The sequence below is a fragment of the Pseudophryne corroboree genome, chromosome 2 (assembly GCF_028390025.1).
Source record: "Pseudophryne corroboree isolate aPseCor3 chromosome 2, aPseCor3.hap2, whole genome shotgun sequence".
NCBI lineage: Eukaryota > Metazoa > Chordata > Amphibia > Anura > Myobatrachidae > Pseudophryne > Pseudophryne corroboree.
In genome coordinates this window covers 669992506-670012196 of record NC_086445.1, presented here as the reverse complement: position 1 = coordinate 670012196, position 19691 = coordinate 669992506, and the positions used below count along the sequence as shown (strand labels likewise).

General features: G+C 49.6%; 1 protein-coding gene across 1 annotated transcript in view; it reads right to left on the bottom strand.

Moving 5' to 3' along the window:
• BYSL (bystin like) overlaps positions 1–19691 on the bottom strand; it is a 110014-nt gene that overhangs the window by 50164 nt on the left and 40159 nt on the right. Inside the window, exons 4-5 of the mRNA XM_063955081.1 lie at positions 7808–7941; positions 7553–7713 (exon numbers count right to left, since the gene is read on the bottom strand). Of these exons, the coding sequence (XP_063811151.1) occupies positions 7553–7713; positions 7808–7941 (295 nt within the window). The remainder of the gene's footprint in view (positions 1–7552; positions 7714–7807; positions 7942–19691) is intronic.

Genomic DNA, 19691 nt, shown 5'->3' with positions numbered 1-19691 from the left:
AGATCGAAATCTGTTAGACCGAAAGGACTGAACAGACGGGCCCCGGGTAGGAATGCCTAGCCGGCGGGGCCCCAGAGAGGAGAAACATGAATTTCCCTGCACTGACTTTGGAAATCCACGTATCCAACTCAACCTTGAGCGAGTCACACAGGACGCATGCAGCGTCCTGAATGTGCTTCAGGAGAGTCACCGTAGTGACCAGAGGCATATCCCCGGAGAGGCCCTCCTGAATTTGAGAAGCCCCTGTGTAAATTGCATGGGTCATCCAGCAACCCGCTATGACCGGTCTTTGTGATACACCTGCTGCTGTGTAGATAGACTTTAGTGTAGTCTCTATTTTTCTGTCCCCAGGTCCTTTATGGTAAAGGAGACCGGGGCAGACAGCACTGCCTTTTTTGACATTCGAGAGTGATACGTCAACTCCCAGGGGTTCTTCCCAGAATTTCCTACCTTCAGGAGCAAATGGGAAAGTGTGCAAAAATCTTTTTAACATTTGGTATTTTTTGTCTGAATTTTTCCAGGCTAACTTAAATAGGTCATTTAACTTTGCAGAATCAGGGAAAGTGACATTAGGCTTGTTCTGTGTAAAGAAAAACGACTGCTGTGACGCAGCGTCCCCTAGAGGGAGCTTTAACATGTCCCGTATAGCCAGAATGAGGGGCTCAATACCCTGAGCAGAAACGGAATCACCACTAACGGGATCCAAGTCATCCCCATCCTCCTGTATATCCTCATCTGAATCAGATAGTAAGGCAGGTAAACCACACTTTTGTGGTCCTGAGTTAGAGAGGGGAGGCTTTGTAACATCTGCCCTAGCAGCTAAGTCTGCAACAGCCTGTTGTAGTTGCTGAGTTTTCTGAACATTAGAAGTGAGTTGTGATGACATATCAGACATCATATTCTTAAGGGCCACTAGCCAGCAGGGCTCTGGACCCTCCCCCCCAGCCCCCTCACTGGGTTTCTAAAGATTGGCTGCATTGTTCACATGAAACAGAATTAGATGATAAGGGAGAGAATCTGTTGTGGCACAGTGTGTGCATAGTTTGTGTTTCACCATGTTCACAGTAAATCTCCTAGTAATGTCTCCTATTCTGCTTAAAAACATCACACAAGTGCTAGTTTAAGCCACCACTAGCCAGTGTACACATGGGTCTCTAGCGAGTCCCCCCCCAGGAGGGTCCCGTATGCCGCACCCGCGTTCAGCCGCACCATAAACCGGGGGACCCCCCTAGTGGTGCCCCCGGTTTGTACTCACCACCGTTGTCACCTTCAGGCATCTAATAGGGGTGTGCTGCGATTGTGACCGCCAAGGCGCAGTGCCCCACTGTGCAGAAACCTCTCCGTACAATGGTCCTGCAGCGGGAAGTGGCACTGATACCTCACCCCAAAAACTCTGGAGCTTGCAGAGTGTGCATCATCTCCTGAGGGCACTTTTTCTAAACTGCCTGTGGGAGGGGACAAAGAGGAGGAGCCAGCACACCCAGTGAAGAACTTTAAAGTGCACCGGCTCCTTTGGACCCCGTCTATACCCCATCGTACTAAGTCTCCCCAATATCCCTTATGGATGCTAGAGAAAACATATCCAATATACGACCACTCCTTACACAAGACACTGCTAAAACTCTAATCCATGCTCTCATTATCTCCCGCATTGATTATTGCAATAGTCTCCAAACTGGTCTTCCCAGAACGAGGCTCATCACTACAATCCATTCTGAACGCAGCTGCGAGGCTAATCTTCCTCGCTAGACGTTCATCGTCTGCAGATCCACTATTCTACCCTATTCAATATAAAATACTTTTCTCACACACAAGGCCATTAACCAAACTACACCAAGAAACATCACTTCGCTTATCTCAAAATATCTCCCAACCCAACCTCTTTGCCCTTCACAAGATCTGCGTCTCTCATCCACACTCATTACTCGCTTCCACTCACGATTGCAGGACTTTCTTCGGGCTGCACCCACTCCGTGGAATGCCCTACCACGCACAATAAGACTCTCTTCTAGTCTCCAAACCTTCAAGAGTTCCCTGAAAACTCACCTCTTCAGGCAAGTGTATCAAATTCCAGAACCAGCCACATAAAATTTCCTATCAAATTGCATCCACTCTGCACAGTCCACACATATCCTCACGTCTTCTAATTCTTAACTTTCCCTTCCTCCCGAACCCGGTTCATCATTGCTGTGTAAAGCACAACGGAATTTGCTGCGCTATATAAGAAACTGTTAATAATAATAATCATGACTTATAGGACTACACCACATGTTGCCAGTCCGTCAGGGTCCAGTTAGCAATGTCATAAGCCCAGGCAGGGATGGACTACGGATGTTATTCAGGCAGGGCAGTGTACTACGTGCATGCATGAAAAAGGAGTGTGGTGACATCTTGTGGGGGCGTGGCCTCATTGCTCGCCGACCTTTTACTATACAAGTTTTCCAGTTTCTTCCACTACATTTGAAAAATGCTGTCCCACAGCTCCTGACTACACTGCTTCAGTCCATTGATGCCTGTGATCTTTAGTTTGTACAGGTTTTTTTAATTATTCCCACTACAACATTTGGGTTGTTTGAACAGGCCATTTCAAAATCAGGATTTTGGTACTTACCGATAAATCCCTTTCTCCGATTCCACAGGGGCCACTGGAGTGCAGATACAATGGGGGATATAGTAGGCAGTAACTGGGAGCAGGCACTTTAAATTTATAACCATGTGACTAGCTCCTCCCCTACTATGTCCCCCCTCCAAGCCAGTCTAGTTACAAATGTGCCCGAGGAGAGCTGGAAAAGACCAACATTAAAATAGAGGAGGCTCGCTTAAGCCATTTAAAACAGGAAAACACCAAGGAAACCTGAAAACATAGTGAAAGGGTAACATGAACAAAACGAGCAGTCACACAGTGACCTGCAAACAGACAAGTGGGTGGGCGTCCAGTGGCCCCTGTGGAATCGGAGAAAGCAATTTATTGGTAAGTACCAAAATCCTGATTTCTCCTTCATCCACTAGGGGCCACTGGAGTGCAGATACAATGGGGACATCCCAGAACTCCCAAGACGGGAGGGAGAGCGCAGAGAGTCCTGCAAAACCGCCCGGCCAAACTGTGACAGAGGCCACAAGTGTCAAACCTGTACAACGTGACAAACGTATGAGGGCCCGACCAAGTGGCATCGCGACATTACGTTAGTTATGGAAACCCCGTGGGTGGCCACCCAAGAAGGTCCCACAGAGCACGTAGAGTGCGCGAAATGGAAGACAGAGGCTCTCGAGCAACCGCCAAATAAGCCTGTCTGATGGTCAGACGTATCCAACAGGCCAACGTCTGCTGGGACACCGGCCATCCAGGACGGGAGCATCGTACAGAACAAAGAAGAAAACAGACTGCCGAATAGTCGAAGCCATCTGGACAACATCCAAAGATCACAAATCTGGCGAATCCGCCGAGAGGGCCAAAAACACAAGTGGCTGATTTACGTGAAAAGCGGACACCACCCTTGGAAGAAACGACATCTGAGCATGAAGCTCAGCCGTATCCTCCTGGAATATACGGTAAGGAGGCCGACAATAGGGAAAGAGAGAGAGTGAGAGAGAGCCAAGCTTCCATCTGGTCGAAGCCAGAGCCAGGAGAAGGACCACCTTCCCGACGAGAAAATACCTCACCACCGACTCCAGAAATCAAATAATGGAGACTGCAGAAAAGTGAGAACCCGTTTGAGGTCCCATGGTGCCGTTGGAGGGCGAAAGGGTGGCTGCATTTAGAGAACCCCTCCTGCAAGAAAATCCGAACTTCCGGCAGCAAGGCCAATCTCCATTGGAAGAAAACCGAAAGAGCAGAGACCTGAACCGCAGCTGAACCAAGTCGAGGCTCAGCCGAGAAAACCACCTGGAGAAAACGAAGAAGGCGGCTAAATGAAAAACCGAAGGGAAAACTCTTGTCGTTCATCCCAGGCCTCAAAAAGTTTCCAAAAGTGGTAATAGTGAGACGAGGTAACTGACTTCTGAGTTCGGAGCATAGTAGGTATAACCGAACGAGGAACCCCTTCCGTCTTAGAAGGTCTTGTTAACAGCCACGCCGTCAAACGAAGCCTGTGTAAGGCTAAACAAAGAAAAGGACCCTGTTGAAGAAGATTGTCCCGGAGAGGCAGGAGCCAAGGCTCCTCTACTGACAACAGGTGCAGGGTGGAGTTCCAAGTCCTGCACGGACAAACTGGAGCCACCGGGAAGATTAGCGCACATTCTCCCTTTATGCGTTGCAGAAATTGAGGTAGTAACAGGAAAGGAGGAAAGATAAACTAACCAGAAGTTCCAAGGAGCCGTGAGGGCATGCACGACTACAGCCACCAGGGCTCTCGTCCGAGAGCCGTAAAGAGGCAATTGAAGAGTCAGTCGGAACATCATGAGGTCGATCGGAAGTCTCCCCTAACAGTGGACCAGCTGACGAAACTCCGGGGATGGAGTGTCCACTCACCCGGGTGCCCTACCTGTTAAGCTTGACCATCCCTGGAATGAAGATTGTTTTCCTCTGCTCAGAGGAGGACGTTGGTGACCTCTCTCAGCGCCGCACTTGGCTGCAGAGAGAGGAACTGGTCCTGAGGAAGGAAAAATCCTCTGCCGGACCGTGTTGAGAATCATCCCCAAGAACAGAAACTGTGCGAGGGGCATAAATGAGACCCGTGCCGAATCAGAAGATCCTGGATCATCCGGATATTCTGAAGCAACCGATCTGCAGAGTGGGTCTCCAGCAGTAGATTGTCCAGCAAGGGAACAAACGTCACTCCCTGCTTGTGAAGTAAGGCCCTCCTGACTGCCATGACTTTCATGAACACTCTGGGAGCGGAAGAGAGACTGAACGGAAAGGTCTAAAAGCGGAAATAAGTATCCCACATCGCGAATCGGAGAAAAGCCAGATGAGGAAGATGGGAACCAGTAAGCAGGCATCCCTGATGTCTAAGGACGCCTAAACCCGTTATGCACCTAACTGGCAATAACAGACTGAAGGGATTCCTCAAAAATGGAATGAGATCCTTTAATATCAAAATAGGCCTGGCCGAGCCACCTGGCTCCGTTATGGGAAAAAACAAAGGCCTGAGAAATAGCCCCGTTTCCGATAATGCGATGAAACAGGGATCAGCACCCCAGCGGATAGAAGCATCTGAAACGCCGCCTGCAGTACGACTCCCCTGTCGTCGGAAACCGGCAAACCCATGGTGAAGAAACACTGAGACGGTTGGACTCTAAAATCAAGTATGTAACCACAAGTGATGAAAAACCGAACCCATCAGCTGATACTGATGCAAACCGTCCTGTAACCCAGAGGACAATTGTTCCCCAACAACCTACCTGCGCCGGACAAAGTAGAACCCCTGCTGCCGCATATTCCTCTCAGACGGCTCCTTCAGCGAGGTTGCATCAGGAACCGGCAGCTTCTTGGACCGGCGATACATCGAGGGGTATACATTTCCTGCTATCTGCGAGGAAAAGGATAGGAAGGCAAACATTGTTTGATACCTGAAATTGTGCATCCGGATGTTTCCAGGCCGCCGTCAGGGGCACATCCAGCTCAAACGAAACTGGAAAAGTCGCTGTCAGTTCTTCATTGGCGCCCCGAGGGACGTGAAATGTCTAGTTCTGACTCATTTACCTATAGCACCAGACGAACTGCTGCAAAAAGCGCCTCGATACCCTGAGATACTGGTTCAGACTCCACAGAAAACCAATGTCACCAGTATCCTGGACATCTATCGCCTCCTCCAAGAGAGGCCTCTCATCCGCAGAGTCGTGTAACATCGAGGTTAGCAACCTCCTTTTAGAAACCTGGAGAGGAGAAATGACGGACGGGGTCTCTGGTTAACAGTGACATTACCTGCATAAGCTGAACTGCCCAAACAGGAGCGCACTGCAGCTGCGTTGAGGGCTGAGCAGATGGCTCCACCGCACAATCCTCACATAACAGGGAATTCTGAGTATTACGTTTAGTTAAACGAAAAGAGAAAAGGTGGGTTAAAGAAGTGTAGCCCTATGTAATCCCTGCACTATAACGTGCAGTTACAGGCACGTTTTCCTTAAAGTTAGTTTTTGCTGGGATTCAAACCCGGGTCTGTGTTCAAATGTCCCCGCTATTAGCATACTGAGCCACAGCGGCTATTTGTCTGATGCCACACACATTCCCCAAATTTCAAATAGTATTAGTAGTGTCGTTGTTAATAAAGCGTAGCCCACTACAAGAAAAAAGTGTGAAACAAAGAAATAAAGGGAAGGCAATACCCGCCCTGTATGTAGTGTACTGCTAAATTAGTAAGAAAAGGTGCAATACATGTTCCCTAGAAGCCCTCAGTTCCCTAGTTATCAGGGACATAACCTCTGTGAGCTGTGATGAGTGCTGAGCAGATGGCTCAGACCCACAATGAATTTTGCAGAACACTTCTGACATTGGAAAACCTTCTGTGTCCCAGCGATGGGAGCACCTGTCACACTCCCCCACACACACAGCAATAGGCAGAATGAGAGGGGGGGGGGGGGGGGGGAGAAGAAAGAAGTGCAGCCACAGTAGCCCTATGAATCCTGCACAGTATGGTTGCAGTGTCAGGCACTATTAATAAATTACAGGTGCCTCACACGATCCCTAGCGCCCCCACTGAAACTGCTCACTGTGTCCAGGGATGTAGCTTGCCGAGCCCCCCCATTCTGCGATGCAGCATTCTGAAGATGGCCGCCAGCGCGCGCTGAGCCGCCGGGCCTGTAGGGAGCTGAGAGCCCAGAGCGGGATTAAGCTCCGCCCCCCTCCCCCGTAATGGTGCCTAATTCAAAGATGCAAAAGCGCCTCTGACCGCAGCGGGGAGAAGTAACCCCCGCCGGCAATGTGAGCCGAGGCCGGGGTAAAATCTATTACTATACTGGGCGGCTGACTGGGGTTTGACCTGCTGAGTGAGCTATAGGAGCCATCCTCAACAGAGCGGAGCGGGGAGTGTGGGGGGGGTGTCCATATGCAACATAGTGCACAGCATTAGTGCTCTAAGCCATGAGGCTTGTCATACTCACCGCTGCCCTGCTGCCGGAATCTTCCGCTGATGGAGTGGCCCCGACACGCAGCGGTGTCCGGCTAGCTCCAGAGAGCTAGTGTCTCCTTCAGCCGGGGACCATCCCGAGCCGCATGCAACTGCGATGGGACCCCGCCGGCAGCTCCCGCAGTGCAGACTGGCAGAGGCAGAGCTGCCAGTCTGTGAGTAAAAATAAAATAATAAATAAAAATCAAAAATTCTTCAGAAGTCCCAAGAGTGAACCAGCTCACTTGGGCACAAATGAAAGACTGGCTTGGAGGGGGGACATCGTATGGGAGGAGCTAGTCACATGGTTAATAAATTTTAAGTGCCAGCTCCCAGTTACTGCCTACTATATCCCCCATTGTATCTGCACTCCAGTGGCCCCTAGTGGATGAAGGAGAAATCTTGATTTTTTTTGTCAGTCATTTTTAGATTTGAAAGCGTTGTCCTGTAGCACATTTCATTTTCCACCAAGCTTTACTCAAAATACAGCAATAAATCTAAGAGCATACCTTTAAACCATGCCCCAGGTTTGAACAATGCCTTTTTAAGAGCCATGTAAAGGTGGAAGTTGAGGCGCTTGTACTCTGCAATGTCATCTCTCACACGTGGGAGTAGAACCAGGTTGTAGAAGCGCTGAGCCATACGCTCAGGTAAGTTAGAAGAGAAGATCCTGGCAATGTGAGAAAATTAAAAGTCAATACAATCAGACAAAATACAGTATCACAGTGAGGGCTGGGTATGAATGTTATTACACAAACACATACCGTGTGGCCTGATACATTGCTGCAGCAGTCCAGGTCTCAGGCTCTGTAATGTACAGTATCTGCTCCCAGTTTGCTAGAGCTGGGACGATCTTGAAGGCTTTCGGCAACTTACCACTACGGTATGTGGACAAGACCTGAAAAGAGACAAGAAGTCTTACCACAGCCTAGTGAGCAAGGCATCTAATTATTTGTTTGAATTATCATTTTACAGAGAAGGGAGAAAAAGCACAGACCCGCATACTGTATGTGTATACACTTAACTAATTTCCCAATTTATGCCATTCCCCATCTCCCCAATCCTGGAATCCAGCACTTATAGCAGATAGCTGTCTGTGCCGATAGAGTCCATATGACAATCAGCCAGGAACATACTGTAAGTCTTTAACAGGGTTTTCCCACAATCAGTAATGTATTACATAATTTCTCCTTTAACTTTTCTAAAATTAATAGTAGTTTATTTCTAGCTTCCATCTGCGTTTTCGTTCCTTTTCTTATTTACAGCTCTGATATATATGCATTGATAGAAATAATTGTTTATCCCAGCTGCCCTAGGATGACACACAGCTTCACTCTGAAAACAATTACATCCAACATAAAGTGCGCAGTGAAGTTGGATGGGAAGCATCTGTAACAGAGTTTATATGTGGTCTCTTTTATTCCAGTTGATATTTTGGCATTTGTATGTTTTCCCTCTGTTTGCTTGGGTTTCCTCTGGGTGTTCCAATTTCCTTCCACAATCCCAAAAACATACTGATACTTTACATTAACTGGCTTCTAACAACATATGAGCCCTAGAGTGTATGCATGACTATGCGATATGGAATATAAATTGTAAGCTCTACTGCTGCAGTGACTGAGGGGAATAACTGAAATATTTACTACAAAGCGCTGCGGTACAGGTTTACTCTACATTTATCTATAGATTGATAGATCTATAACTAAATAATAAGAATTTACTTACCGATAATTCTATTTCTCGTAGTCCGTAGTGGATGCTGGGAACTCCGTAAGGACCATGGGGAATAGCGGCTCCGCAGGAGACTGGGCACAAAAGTAAAGCTTTAGGACTACCTGGTGTGCACTGGCTCCTCCCCCTATGACCCTCCTCCAAGCCTCAGTTAGGATACTGTGCCCGGACGAGCGTACACAATAAGGAAGGATTTATGAATCCCGGGTAAGACTCATACCAGCCACACCAATCACACCGTACAACCTGTGATCTGAACCCAGTTAACAGCATGATAACAGAGGAGCCTCTGGATAGATGGCTCACAACAACAATAACCCGATTTAGTTTACAATAACTATGTACAAGTATTGCAGACAATCCGCACTTGGGATGGGCGCCCAGCATCCACTACGGACTACGAGAAATAGAATTATCGGTAAGTAAATTCTTATTTTCTCTGACGTCCTAGTGGATGCTGGGAACTCCGTAAGGACCATGGGGATTATACCAAAGCTCCCAAACGGGCAGGAGAGTGCGGATGACTCTGCAGCACCGAATGAGAGAACTCCAGGTCCTCCTCAGCCAGGGTATCAAATTTGTAGAATTTAGCAAACGTGTTTGCCCCTGACCAAATAGCTGCTCGGCAAAGTTGTAAAGCCGAGACCCCTCGGGCAGCCGCCCAAGATGAGCCCACCTTCCTTGTGGAATGGGCTTTTACAGATTTTGGCTATGGCAGGCCTGCCACAGAATGTGCAAGCTGAATTGTATTACAAATCCAACGAGCAATAGTCTGCTTAGAAGCAGGAGCACCCAGCTTGTTGGGTGCATACAGGATAAACAGCGAGTCAGATTTTCTGACTCCAGCCGTCCTGGAAACATATATTTTCAGGGCCCTGACAATGTCCAACAACTTGGAGTCCTCCAAGTCACTAGAAGCCGCAGGTACCACAATAGGTTTGTCCAGATGAAACGCTGAAACCACCTTAGGGAGAAAATGAGGACGAATCCTCAATTCCGCCCTGTCTGAATGGAAGATCAGATAAGGGCTTTTACAGGCTAAAGCCGCCAATTCTGACACGCGCCTGGCCTAGGCCAGGGCCAACAGCATGACCACTTTCCATGTGAGATATTTTAACTCCACAGATTCATGTGGTTCAAACCATTGTGACTTTAGGAACCCCAAAACTACATTGAGATCCCAAGGTGCCACTGGAGGCACAAAAGGAGACTGTATATGCAGTACCCCTTTTACAAACGTCTGAACTTCAGGAACTGAAGCTAGTTCTTTCTGGAAGAAAATTGACAGGGCCGAAATTTGAACCTTAATGGACCCCAATTTTAGGCCCATAGACACTCCTGTTTGCAGGAAATGCAGGAATCGACCTAGTTGAAATTCCTCCATCGGGGCCTTACTGGCCTCGCACCACGCAACATATTTTCGCCTAATGCGGTGATAATGCTTTGCGGTTACATCCTTCCTGGCTTTGATTAGGGTAGGGATGACTTCATCCGGAATGCCTTTTTCCTTCAGGATCCGGCGTTCAACCGCCCTGCCGTCAAACGCAGCCGCGGTAAGTCTTGGAATAGATAGGGTCCTTGATGGAGCAGGTCCCTTCTTAGAGGTAGAGGCCACGGGTCCTCCGTGAGCATCTCTTGAAGTTCCGGGTACCAAGTCCTTCTTGGCCAATCCGGAGCCACGAGTATAGTTCTTACTCCCCTCCGTCTTATAATTCTCAATACTTTTGGTAAGAGAGGAAGAGTAGGGAACCCATACACTGACTGGTACACCCACGGTGTTACCAGAGCGTCCACAGCTATTGCCTGAGGGTCCCTTGACCTGGCGTAATACCTGTCCAATTTTTTGTTTAGGCGGGACGCCATCATGTCCACCTTTGGTTTTTCCCAACGGTTTACAATCATGTGGAAGACTTCTGCTGAGGAAGTCTGTTTCCCAGTTGTCCACTCCCGGAATGAACACTGCTGACAATGCTATCACATGATTTTCCGCCCAGCGAAAAATCCTTGCAGCTTCTCTACGTGGGCGACTGCCGTGATGTTGTCCGACTGGATCAGCACCGGCTGACCTTGAAGCAGAGGTCTTGCTTGGCTTAGGGCATTGTAAATGGCCCTTAGCTCCAAGATATTTATGTGAAGTGATGTCTCCAGGCTTGACCACAAGCCCTGGAAATTTTTTCCCTGTGTGACTGCTCCCCAGCCTCGCAGGCTGGCATCCGTGGTCACCAGGACCCAGTCCTGAATGCCGAATCTGCGCCCTCTAGAAGATGAGCACTCTGCAACCACCACAGGAGAGACACCCTTGTCTTTGGTGACAGGGTTATCCGCTGATGCATCTGAAGATGCGATCCGGACCACTTTTCCAGCAGGTCCCACTGGAAAGTTCTTGCGTGGAATCTGCCGAATGGAATTGCTTCGTAGGAAGCCACCATTTTTCCCAGGACCCTTGTGCACTGCTGCACTGACACTTGGCCTGGTTTTAGGAGGTTTCTGACTAGTTCGGATAACTCCCTGGCTTTCTCCTCCTGGAGAAACACCTTTTTCTGGACTGTGTCCAGGATCATCCTTAGGAATAGAAGACGTGTCGTCGGGATCAGCTGCGATTTTGGAATATTAAGAATCCAACCGTGCTGCCGCAACACTACTTAAGATAGTGCTACCCCGACTACCAACCGTTCCCTGGATCTTGCCCTTATCCGGAGATCGTCCAAGTAAGGGATAATTAAAACTCCCTTCCTTCGAAGGAGTATCATCATTTCGGCCATTACTTTGGTAAAGACCCGGGGTGCCGTGGACAAACCAAACGGCAGCGTCTGAAACTGATAGTGACAGTTCTGTACCACAAACCTGAGGTACCCTTGGTGAGAAGGGTAAATTGGGACATGGAGATAAGCATCCTTGATGTCCAGAGACACCATATAATCCCCTTCTTCCAGGTTTGCCATCACCGCTCTGAGTGACTCCATCTTGAATTTGAACCTTTGTATGTAAGTGTTCAAGGATTTCAGATTTAAATTAGGTCTCACCGAGCCGTCCGGCTTCGGTACCACAAACAGCGTGGAATAATACCCCTTTCCCTGTTGTAGGAGGGGTACCTTGATTATCACCTGCTGGGAATAGCGCTTGTGAATGGCTTCCCATACCGCCTCCCTGTCGGAGGGAGACGTCGGTAAAGCAGACTTTAGGAAAACGGCGAAAGGGAGACGTCTCGAATTCCAATTTGTACCCCTGAGATACCACCTGAAGGATCCAGGGATCCCCTGTGAGTGAGCCCACTGCGCGCTGAAATTTTTGAGACGGGCCCCCACCGTGCCTGAGTCCGCTTGTAAAGCCCCAGCGTCATGCTGAGGACTTGGCAGAAACCGGGAGAGGGCTTCTGTTCCTGGGAACTGGCTGTTTGCTGCAGCCTTTTTCCTCTCCCTCTGCCACGGGGCAGAAATGAGGAGCCTTTTGCCCACTTGCCCTTATGGGGCCCAAAGGACTGCGCCTGATAATACGGCGTCTTCTTATGTTGAGAGGCTACCTGGGGTAAAATTGTGGATTTTCCAGCCGTTGCCGTGGCCACCAGGTCTGTTAGACCTACCCCAAATAACTCCTCCCTTTTATAAGGCGATACTTCCATATGCCTTTTGGAATCAGCATCACCTGACCACTGTCTTGTCCATAACCCTCTTCTGGCAGAAATGGACAGCGCACTTACTCTTGATGCCAGTCGGCAAATATCCCTCTGTGCATCACGCATATATAGAAATGCATCTTTTAAATGCTCTATAGTCAGTAATATACTGTCCCTATCTAGGGTATCAATATTGTCAGTCAGGGAATCCGACCAAGCCACCCCAGCACTGCACATCCAGGCTGAGGCGATTGCTGGTCGCAGTATCACACCCGTGTGAGTGTATATACATTTTAGGATATTTTACTGCTTTCTGTCAGCAGGTTCCTTAAGGGCGGCCGTATCCGGGGACGGTAGTGCCACCTGTTTAGACAAGCGTGTGAGCGCTTTATTCACCTTAGGGGGTGTTTCCCAACGTGCCCTATCCTCTGGCGGGAAGGGGTATGATGCTAATAACTTTTTAGGAATTAACAGTTTTTATCGGGGGAAACCCACGCATCATCACACACTTCATTTAATTCCTCAGATGCAGGAAAAACTACAGGCAGTTTTTTCTCACCCAACATAATACCCTTTTTAGTGGTACTGGTATTATCAGAAATGTGTAAAATAAGAATTTACTTACCGATAATTCTATTTCTCGTAGTCCGTAGTGGATGCTGGGGACTCCGTAAGGATCATGGGGAATAGCGGCTCCGCAGGAGACTGGGCACAAAAGTAAAGCTTTAGAACTACCTGGTGTGCACTGGCTCCTCCCCCTATGACCCTCCTCCAAGCCTCAGTTAGGATACTGTGCCCGGACGAGCGTACACAATAAGGAAGGATTTTGAATCCCGGGTAAGACTCATACCAGCCACACCAATCACACCGTATAACTCGTGATCTAAACCCAGTTAACAGCATGATAACAGAGGAGCCTCTAGAAAAGATGGCTCACTACAGCAATAACCCGATTTTTTGGTAACAATAACTATGTACCAGTATTGCAGACAATCCGCACTTGGGATGGGCGCCCAGCATCCACTACGGACTACGAGAAATAGAATTATCGGTAAGTAAATTCTTATTTTCTCTAACGTCCTAAGTGGATGCTGGGGACTCCGTAAGGACCATGGGGATTATACTAAAGCTCCCAAACGGGCGGGAGAGTGCGGATGACTCTGCAGCACCAAATGAGAGAACTCCAGGTCCTCCTCAGCCAGGGTATCAATTTTGTAGAAATTTACAAACGTATTTGCTCCTGACCAAGTAGCTGCTCGGCAAAGTTGTAAAGCAGAGACCCCTCGGGCAGCCGCCCAAGATGAGCCCACCTTCCTTGTGGAGTGGGCATTTACAGATTTTTGGCTGTGGCAGGCCTGCCACAGAATGTGCAAGCTGAATTGTACTACAAATCCAACGAGCAATAGTCTGCTTAGAAGCAGGAGCACCCAGCTTGTTGGGTGCATACAGGATAAACAGCGAGTCAGATTTTCTGACTCCAGCCGTCCTGGAAACATATATTTTCAGGGCCCTGACAACGTCTAGCAACTTGGAGTCCTCCAAGTCCCTAGTAGCCGCAGGCACCACAATAGGTTGGTTCAGGTGAAACGCTGAAACCACCTTAGGGAGAAACTGAGGACGAGTCCTCAATTCCGCCCTGTCCGAATGGAAAATCAGATAAGGGCTTTTACAGGATAAAGCCGCCAATTCTGACACGCGCCTGGCCCAGGCCAGGGCCAACAGCATGACCACTTTCCATGTGAGATATTTTAACTCCACAGATTTAAGTGGTTCAAACCAATGTGACTTTTGGAACCCAAAAACTACATTGAGATCCCAAAGTGCCACTGGAGGCACAAAAGGAGGCTGTATATGCAGTACCCCTTTTACAAACGTCTGAACTTCAGGGACTGAAGCTAGTTCTTTTTGGAAGAAAATTGACAGGGCCGAAATTTGAACCTTAATGGACCCCAATTTCAGGCCCATAGACACTCCTGTTTGCAGGAAATGTAGGAATCGACCCAGTTGAATTTCCTCCGTCGGGCCTTACTGGCCTCGCACCACGCAACATATTTTCGCCAAATGCGGTGATAATGTTTTGCGGTTACATCCTTCCTGGCTTTGATCAGGATAGGGATGACTTCATCCGGAATGCCTTTTTTCCTTCAGGATCCGGCGTTCAACCGCCATGCCGTCAAACGCAGCCGAGGTAAGTCTTGGAACAGACAGGGTCCTTGCTGGAGCAGGTCCCTTCTTAGAGGTAGAGGCCACGGATCCTCCGTGAGCATCTCTTGAAGTTCCGGTTACCAAGTCCTTCTTGGCCAATCCGGAGCCACGAATATAGTGCTTACTCCTCTCCATCTTATCAATCTCAGTACCTTGGGTATGAGAGGCAGAGGAGGGAACACATACATTGACTGGTACACCCATGGTGTTACCAGAGCGTCTACAGCTATTGCCTGAGGGTCCCTTGACCTGGCGCAATACCTGTCGAGTTTTTCCCAACGGTTTATAATCATGTGGAAGACTTCTGGGTGAAGTCTCCACTCTCCCGGGTGGAGGTCGTGTCTGCTGAGGAAGTCTGCTTCCCAGTTGTCCACTCCCGGAATGAATACTGCTGACAGTGCTATCACATGATTTTCCGCCCAGCGAAGAATCCTTGCAGCTTCTGCCATTGCCCTCCTGCTTCTTGTGCCACCCTGTCTGTTTACGTGGGTGACTGCCGTGATGTTGTCCGACTGGATCAACACCGGCTGACCTTGAAGCAGAGGTCTTGCTAAGCTTAGAGCATTGTAAATGGCCCTTAGCTTCAGGATATTTATGTGAAGTGATGTCTCCAGGCTTGACCATAAGCCCTGGAAATTCCTTCCCTGTGTGACTGCTCCCCAGCCTCGCATGCTGGCATCCGTGGTCACCAGGACCCAGTCCTGAATGCCGAATCTGCGGCCCTCTAGAAGATGAGCACTCTGCAACCACCACAGGAGGGACACCCTTGTCCTTGGTGACAGGGTTATCCGCTGATGCATCTGAAGATGCGACCCGGACCATTTGTCCAGCAGGTCCCACTGGAAAGTTCTTGCGTGGAATCTGCCGAATGGGATTGCTTCGTAGGAAGCCACCATTTTACCCAGAACCCTTGTGCATTGATGCACTGAGAGTTGGCTCGGTTTTAGGAGGTTCCTGACTAGCTCGGATAACTCCCTGGCTTTCTCCTCCGGGAGAAACACCTTTTTCTGGACTGTGTCCAGGATCATCCCTAGGAACAGAAGACGAGTCGTCGGAACCAGCTGCGATTTTGGAATATTGAGAATCCAATCGTGCTGCCGCAACACTACCTGAGATAGTGCTACACCGACCTCCAACTGTTCCCTGGATCTTACCCTTATCAGGGAATCGTCCAAGTAAGGGATAACTAAAATTCCCTTCCTTCGAAGGAATATCATCATTTCGGCCATTAGCTTGGTAAAGACCCGGGGTGCCGTGGACCATCCATACGGCAGCGTCTGAACTGATAGTGACAGTTCTGTACCATAAACCTGAGGTACCCTTGGTGAGAAGGGTAAATTGGGACATGAAGGTAAGCATCCTTGATGTCCCGAGACATCATGTAGTCCCCTTCTTCCAGGTTCGCAATCACTGCTCTGAGTGACTCAATCTTGAATTTGAACCTCTGTATGTAAGTGTTCAAAGATTTTAGATTTAGAATCGGTCTCACCGAGCCGTCCGGCTTCGGTACCACAACAGTGTGGAATAATACCCCGTTCCCTGTTGCAGGAGGGGTACCTTGATTATCACCTGCTGGGAATACAGCTTGTGAATGGCTTCCAAAACTGTCTCCCTGTCAGAAGGAGACATCGGTAAAGCCGACTTTAGGAAACGGCGAGGGGGAGACGTCTCGAATTCCAATTTGTACCCCTGAGATATCACCTGAAGGATCCAGGGGTCTACTTGCGAGTGAGCCCACTGCGCGCTGAAATTCATTGAGACGGGCCCCCCACCGTGCCTGATTCTGCTTGTAAAGCCCCAGCGTCATACTGAGGGCTTGGCAGAGGCGGGAGAGGGTTTCTGTTCCTGGGAACTGGCTGATTTCTGCAGCCTTTTTCCTCTCCCTCTGTCACGGGGCAGAAATGAGGAACCTTTTGCCCGCTTGTCCACGAAAAGACTGCGCCTGATAATACGGCGTCTTCTCATGTTGAGAGGCGACCTGGGGTACACACGTGGATTTCCCAGCTGTTGCCGTGGCCACCAGGTCTGAAAGACCGACCCCAAATAACTCCTCCCCTTAATAAGGCAATACTTCCAAATGCCGTTTGGAATCCGCATCACCTGACCACTGTCGTGTCCATAACCCTCTACTGGTAGAAATGGACAACGCACTTAGACTTGATGCCAGTCGGCAAATATTCCGCTGTGCATCACGCATATATAGAAATGCATCTTTCAAATGCTCTATAGGCAATAATATACTGTCCCTATCTAGGGTATCAATATTTTCAGTCAGGGAATCCGACCACGCCAACCCAGCACTGCACATCCAGGCTGAGGCGATTGCTGGTCGCAGTATAACACCAGTATGTGTGTAAATACATTTTAGGATACCCTCCTGCTTTCTATCAGCAGGATCCTTAAGGGCGGCCATCTCAGGAGAGGGTAGAGCCCTTGTTCTTACAAGCGTGTGAGCGCTTTATCCACCCTAGGGGGTGTTTCCCAACGCACCCTAACCTCTGGCGGGAAAGGATATAATGCCAATAACATTTTAGAAATTATCAGTTGTTATCGGGGGAAACCCACGCATCATCACACACCTCATTTAATTTCTCAGATTCAGGAAAACTACAGGTAGTTTTTCCTCACCGAACATAATACCCCTTTTTGGTGGTACTCGTATTATCAGAAATGTGTAAAACATTTTTCATTGCCTCAATCATGTAACGTGTGGCCCTACTGGAAGTCACATTTGTCTCTTCACCGTCGACACTGGAGTCAGTATCCGTGTCGGCGTCTATATCTGCCATCTGAGGTAACGGGCGCTTTAGAGCCCCTGACGGCCTATGAGATGTCTTGACAGGCACAAGCTGAGTAGCCGGCTGTCTCATGTCAACCACTGTCTTTTATACAGAGCTGACACTGTCACGTAATTCCTTCCAACAGTTCATCCACTCAGGTGTCGACCCCCTAGGGGGTGACATCACTATTACAGGCAATCTGCTCCGTCTCCACATCATTTTTCTCCTCATACATGTCGACACAAATGTACCGACACACAGCACACACACAGGGAATGCTCTGATAGAGGACAGGACCCCACTAGCCCTTTGGGGAGACAGAGGGAGAGTTTGCCAGCACACACCAGAGCGCTATATATATATACAGGGATAACCTTATATAAGTGTTTTTCCCCTTATAGCTGCTGTATTGTTAATACTGCGCCTAATTAGTGCCCCCTTCTCTTTTTTAACCCTTTCTGTAGTGTAGTGACTGCAGGGGAGAGCCAGGGGAGCTTCCCTCCAACTGAGCTGTGAGGGAAAATGGCGCCAGTGTGCTGAGGAGATAGGCTCCGCCCCTTTTTCGCGGACTTTTCTCCTGCTTTTTTATGGATTCTGGCAGGGGTTAAAATTCATCCATATAGCCCTGGGGGCTATATGCAGTGGTGCAAGTGGGCGGGTACGGGTGGGTACGGCGTACCCGTAAGAATTTAGCCGTGGGTACGCCGTACCCACACCGACGGGCCGCCGCTCCTCTTCCTTCCCTCCCTCCCCCACGCCGCACCGCCGCACACGCCTCTGATGTGAGGGCAGGAGAGTGCAGCCTGCGCCTCTCGTTCCCCTCAGTCTCCGGTGGGTGTTTCAGTTTACTTCAGCGCCGATCCGTGAGCCAATCAGAGCTCGCACCCGCGAGCTCTGATTGGCTCACGGATCGGCGCTGAATTAAACTGAGACACCCGCCGAAGACTGAGGGGAACGAGAGGCGCAGGCTGCACTCTCCTTCCCTCACATGACAGACAGGAGGACAGCGACGGCAGCGGTGAGTAGGGGAGGGGGGCATGTTATACCTGGCACTGGGGGGGCATGTATACCTGGCACTGGGGGCATATCTGGCACAGGGGGGCATATATTATATACCTGGCACTGGGGGCATATCTGGCACAGGGGGGCATATATACCTGGCACTGGGGGATATCTGGCACAGGGGGGCATGTATACCTGGCACTGGGGGCATATCTGGCACAGGGGGGCATATATACCTGGCACTGGGGGATATCTGGCACAGGGGGGCATGTATACCTGGCACTGGGGGCATATCTGGCACAGGGAGGCATATATACCTGGCACTGGGGGATATCTGGCACAGGGGGGCATGTATACCTGGCACTGGGGGATATCTGGCACTGGGGGGGCATGTATACCTGGCACTGGGGGATATCTGGCACTGAGGGGGCATGTATACCTGGCACTGGGGGATATCTGGCACTGGGGGCATATCTAGCACAGGGGGGCATATATACCTGGCACTGGGGGATATCTGGCACAGGGGGGCATGTATACCTGGCACTGGGGGATATCTGGCACAGGGGGGCATGTATACCTGGCACTGGAGGATATCTGGCACTGGGGGCATATCTGGCACTGTAGGGGCATTTCTGTATCTGGCACGGGGGGCAATGTATATCTGACACAGTGGGGGCATTTGTGTATCTAGCACTGTGGGGCAATGTGTATCTGACACTGTGAGGCAATGTATGGCACTCTGGGGGCATTTCTGTATCTGGCACTGTGGGGCAATGTGTATCTGGCACTGTGGGGCAATGTGTATCTGGCACTGTGGGGCAATGTGCATCTGGCACTGTGGGGCAATGTGCATCTGGCACTGTGGGGCAATGTGTATCTGGCACTGTGGGGCAATGTGTATCTGGCACTCTGGGGACATTTGTGTATCTGGCACTGTGGGGCAATGTGTATCTGGCACTGTGGGGCAATGTGTATCTGGCACTGTGGGGCAATGTGTATCTGGCACTCTGGGGACATTTGTGTATCTGGCACTGTGGGGCAATGTGCATCTGGCACTGTGGGGCAATGTGTATCTGGCACTGTGAGGCAATGTGTATCTGACACTCTGGGGACATTTGTGTATCTGGCACTGTGGGGCAATGTGTATCTGGCACTGTGGGGTTATATGTATCTGGCACTGTGGGGCAATGTATATCTAGCACTGTGGTGCAACGTGTATCTGACACTATTGGGGTCATACGTGTATCTGCCCCTCCCCCATATGTGTATCACGCCCCCATTTTCATTGGCCACGCCCCATGTGGCATTTGGCCACAC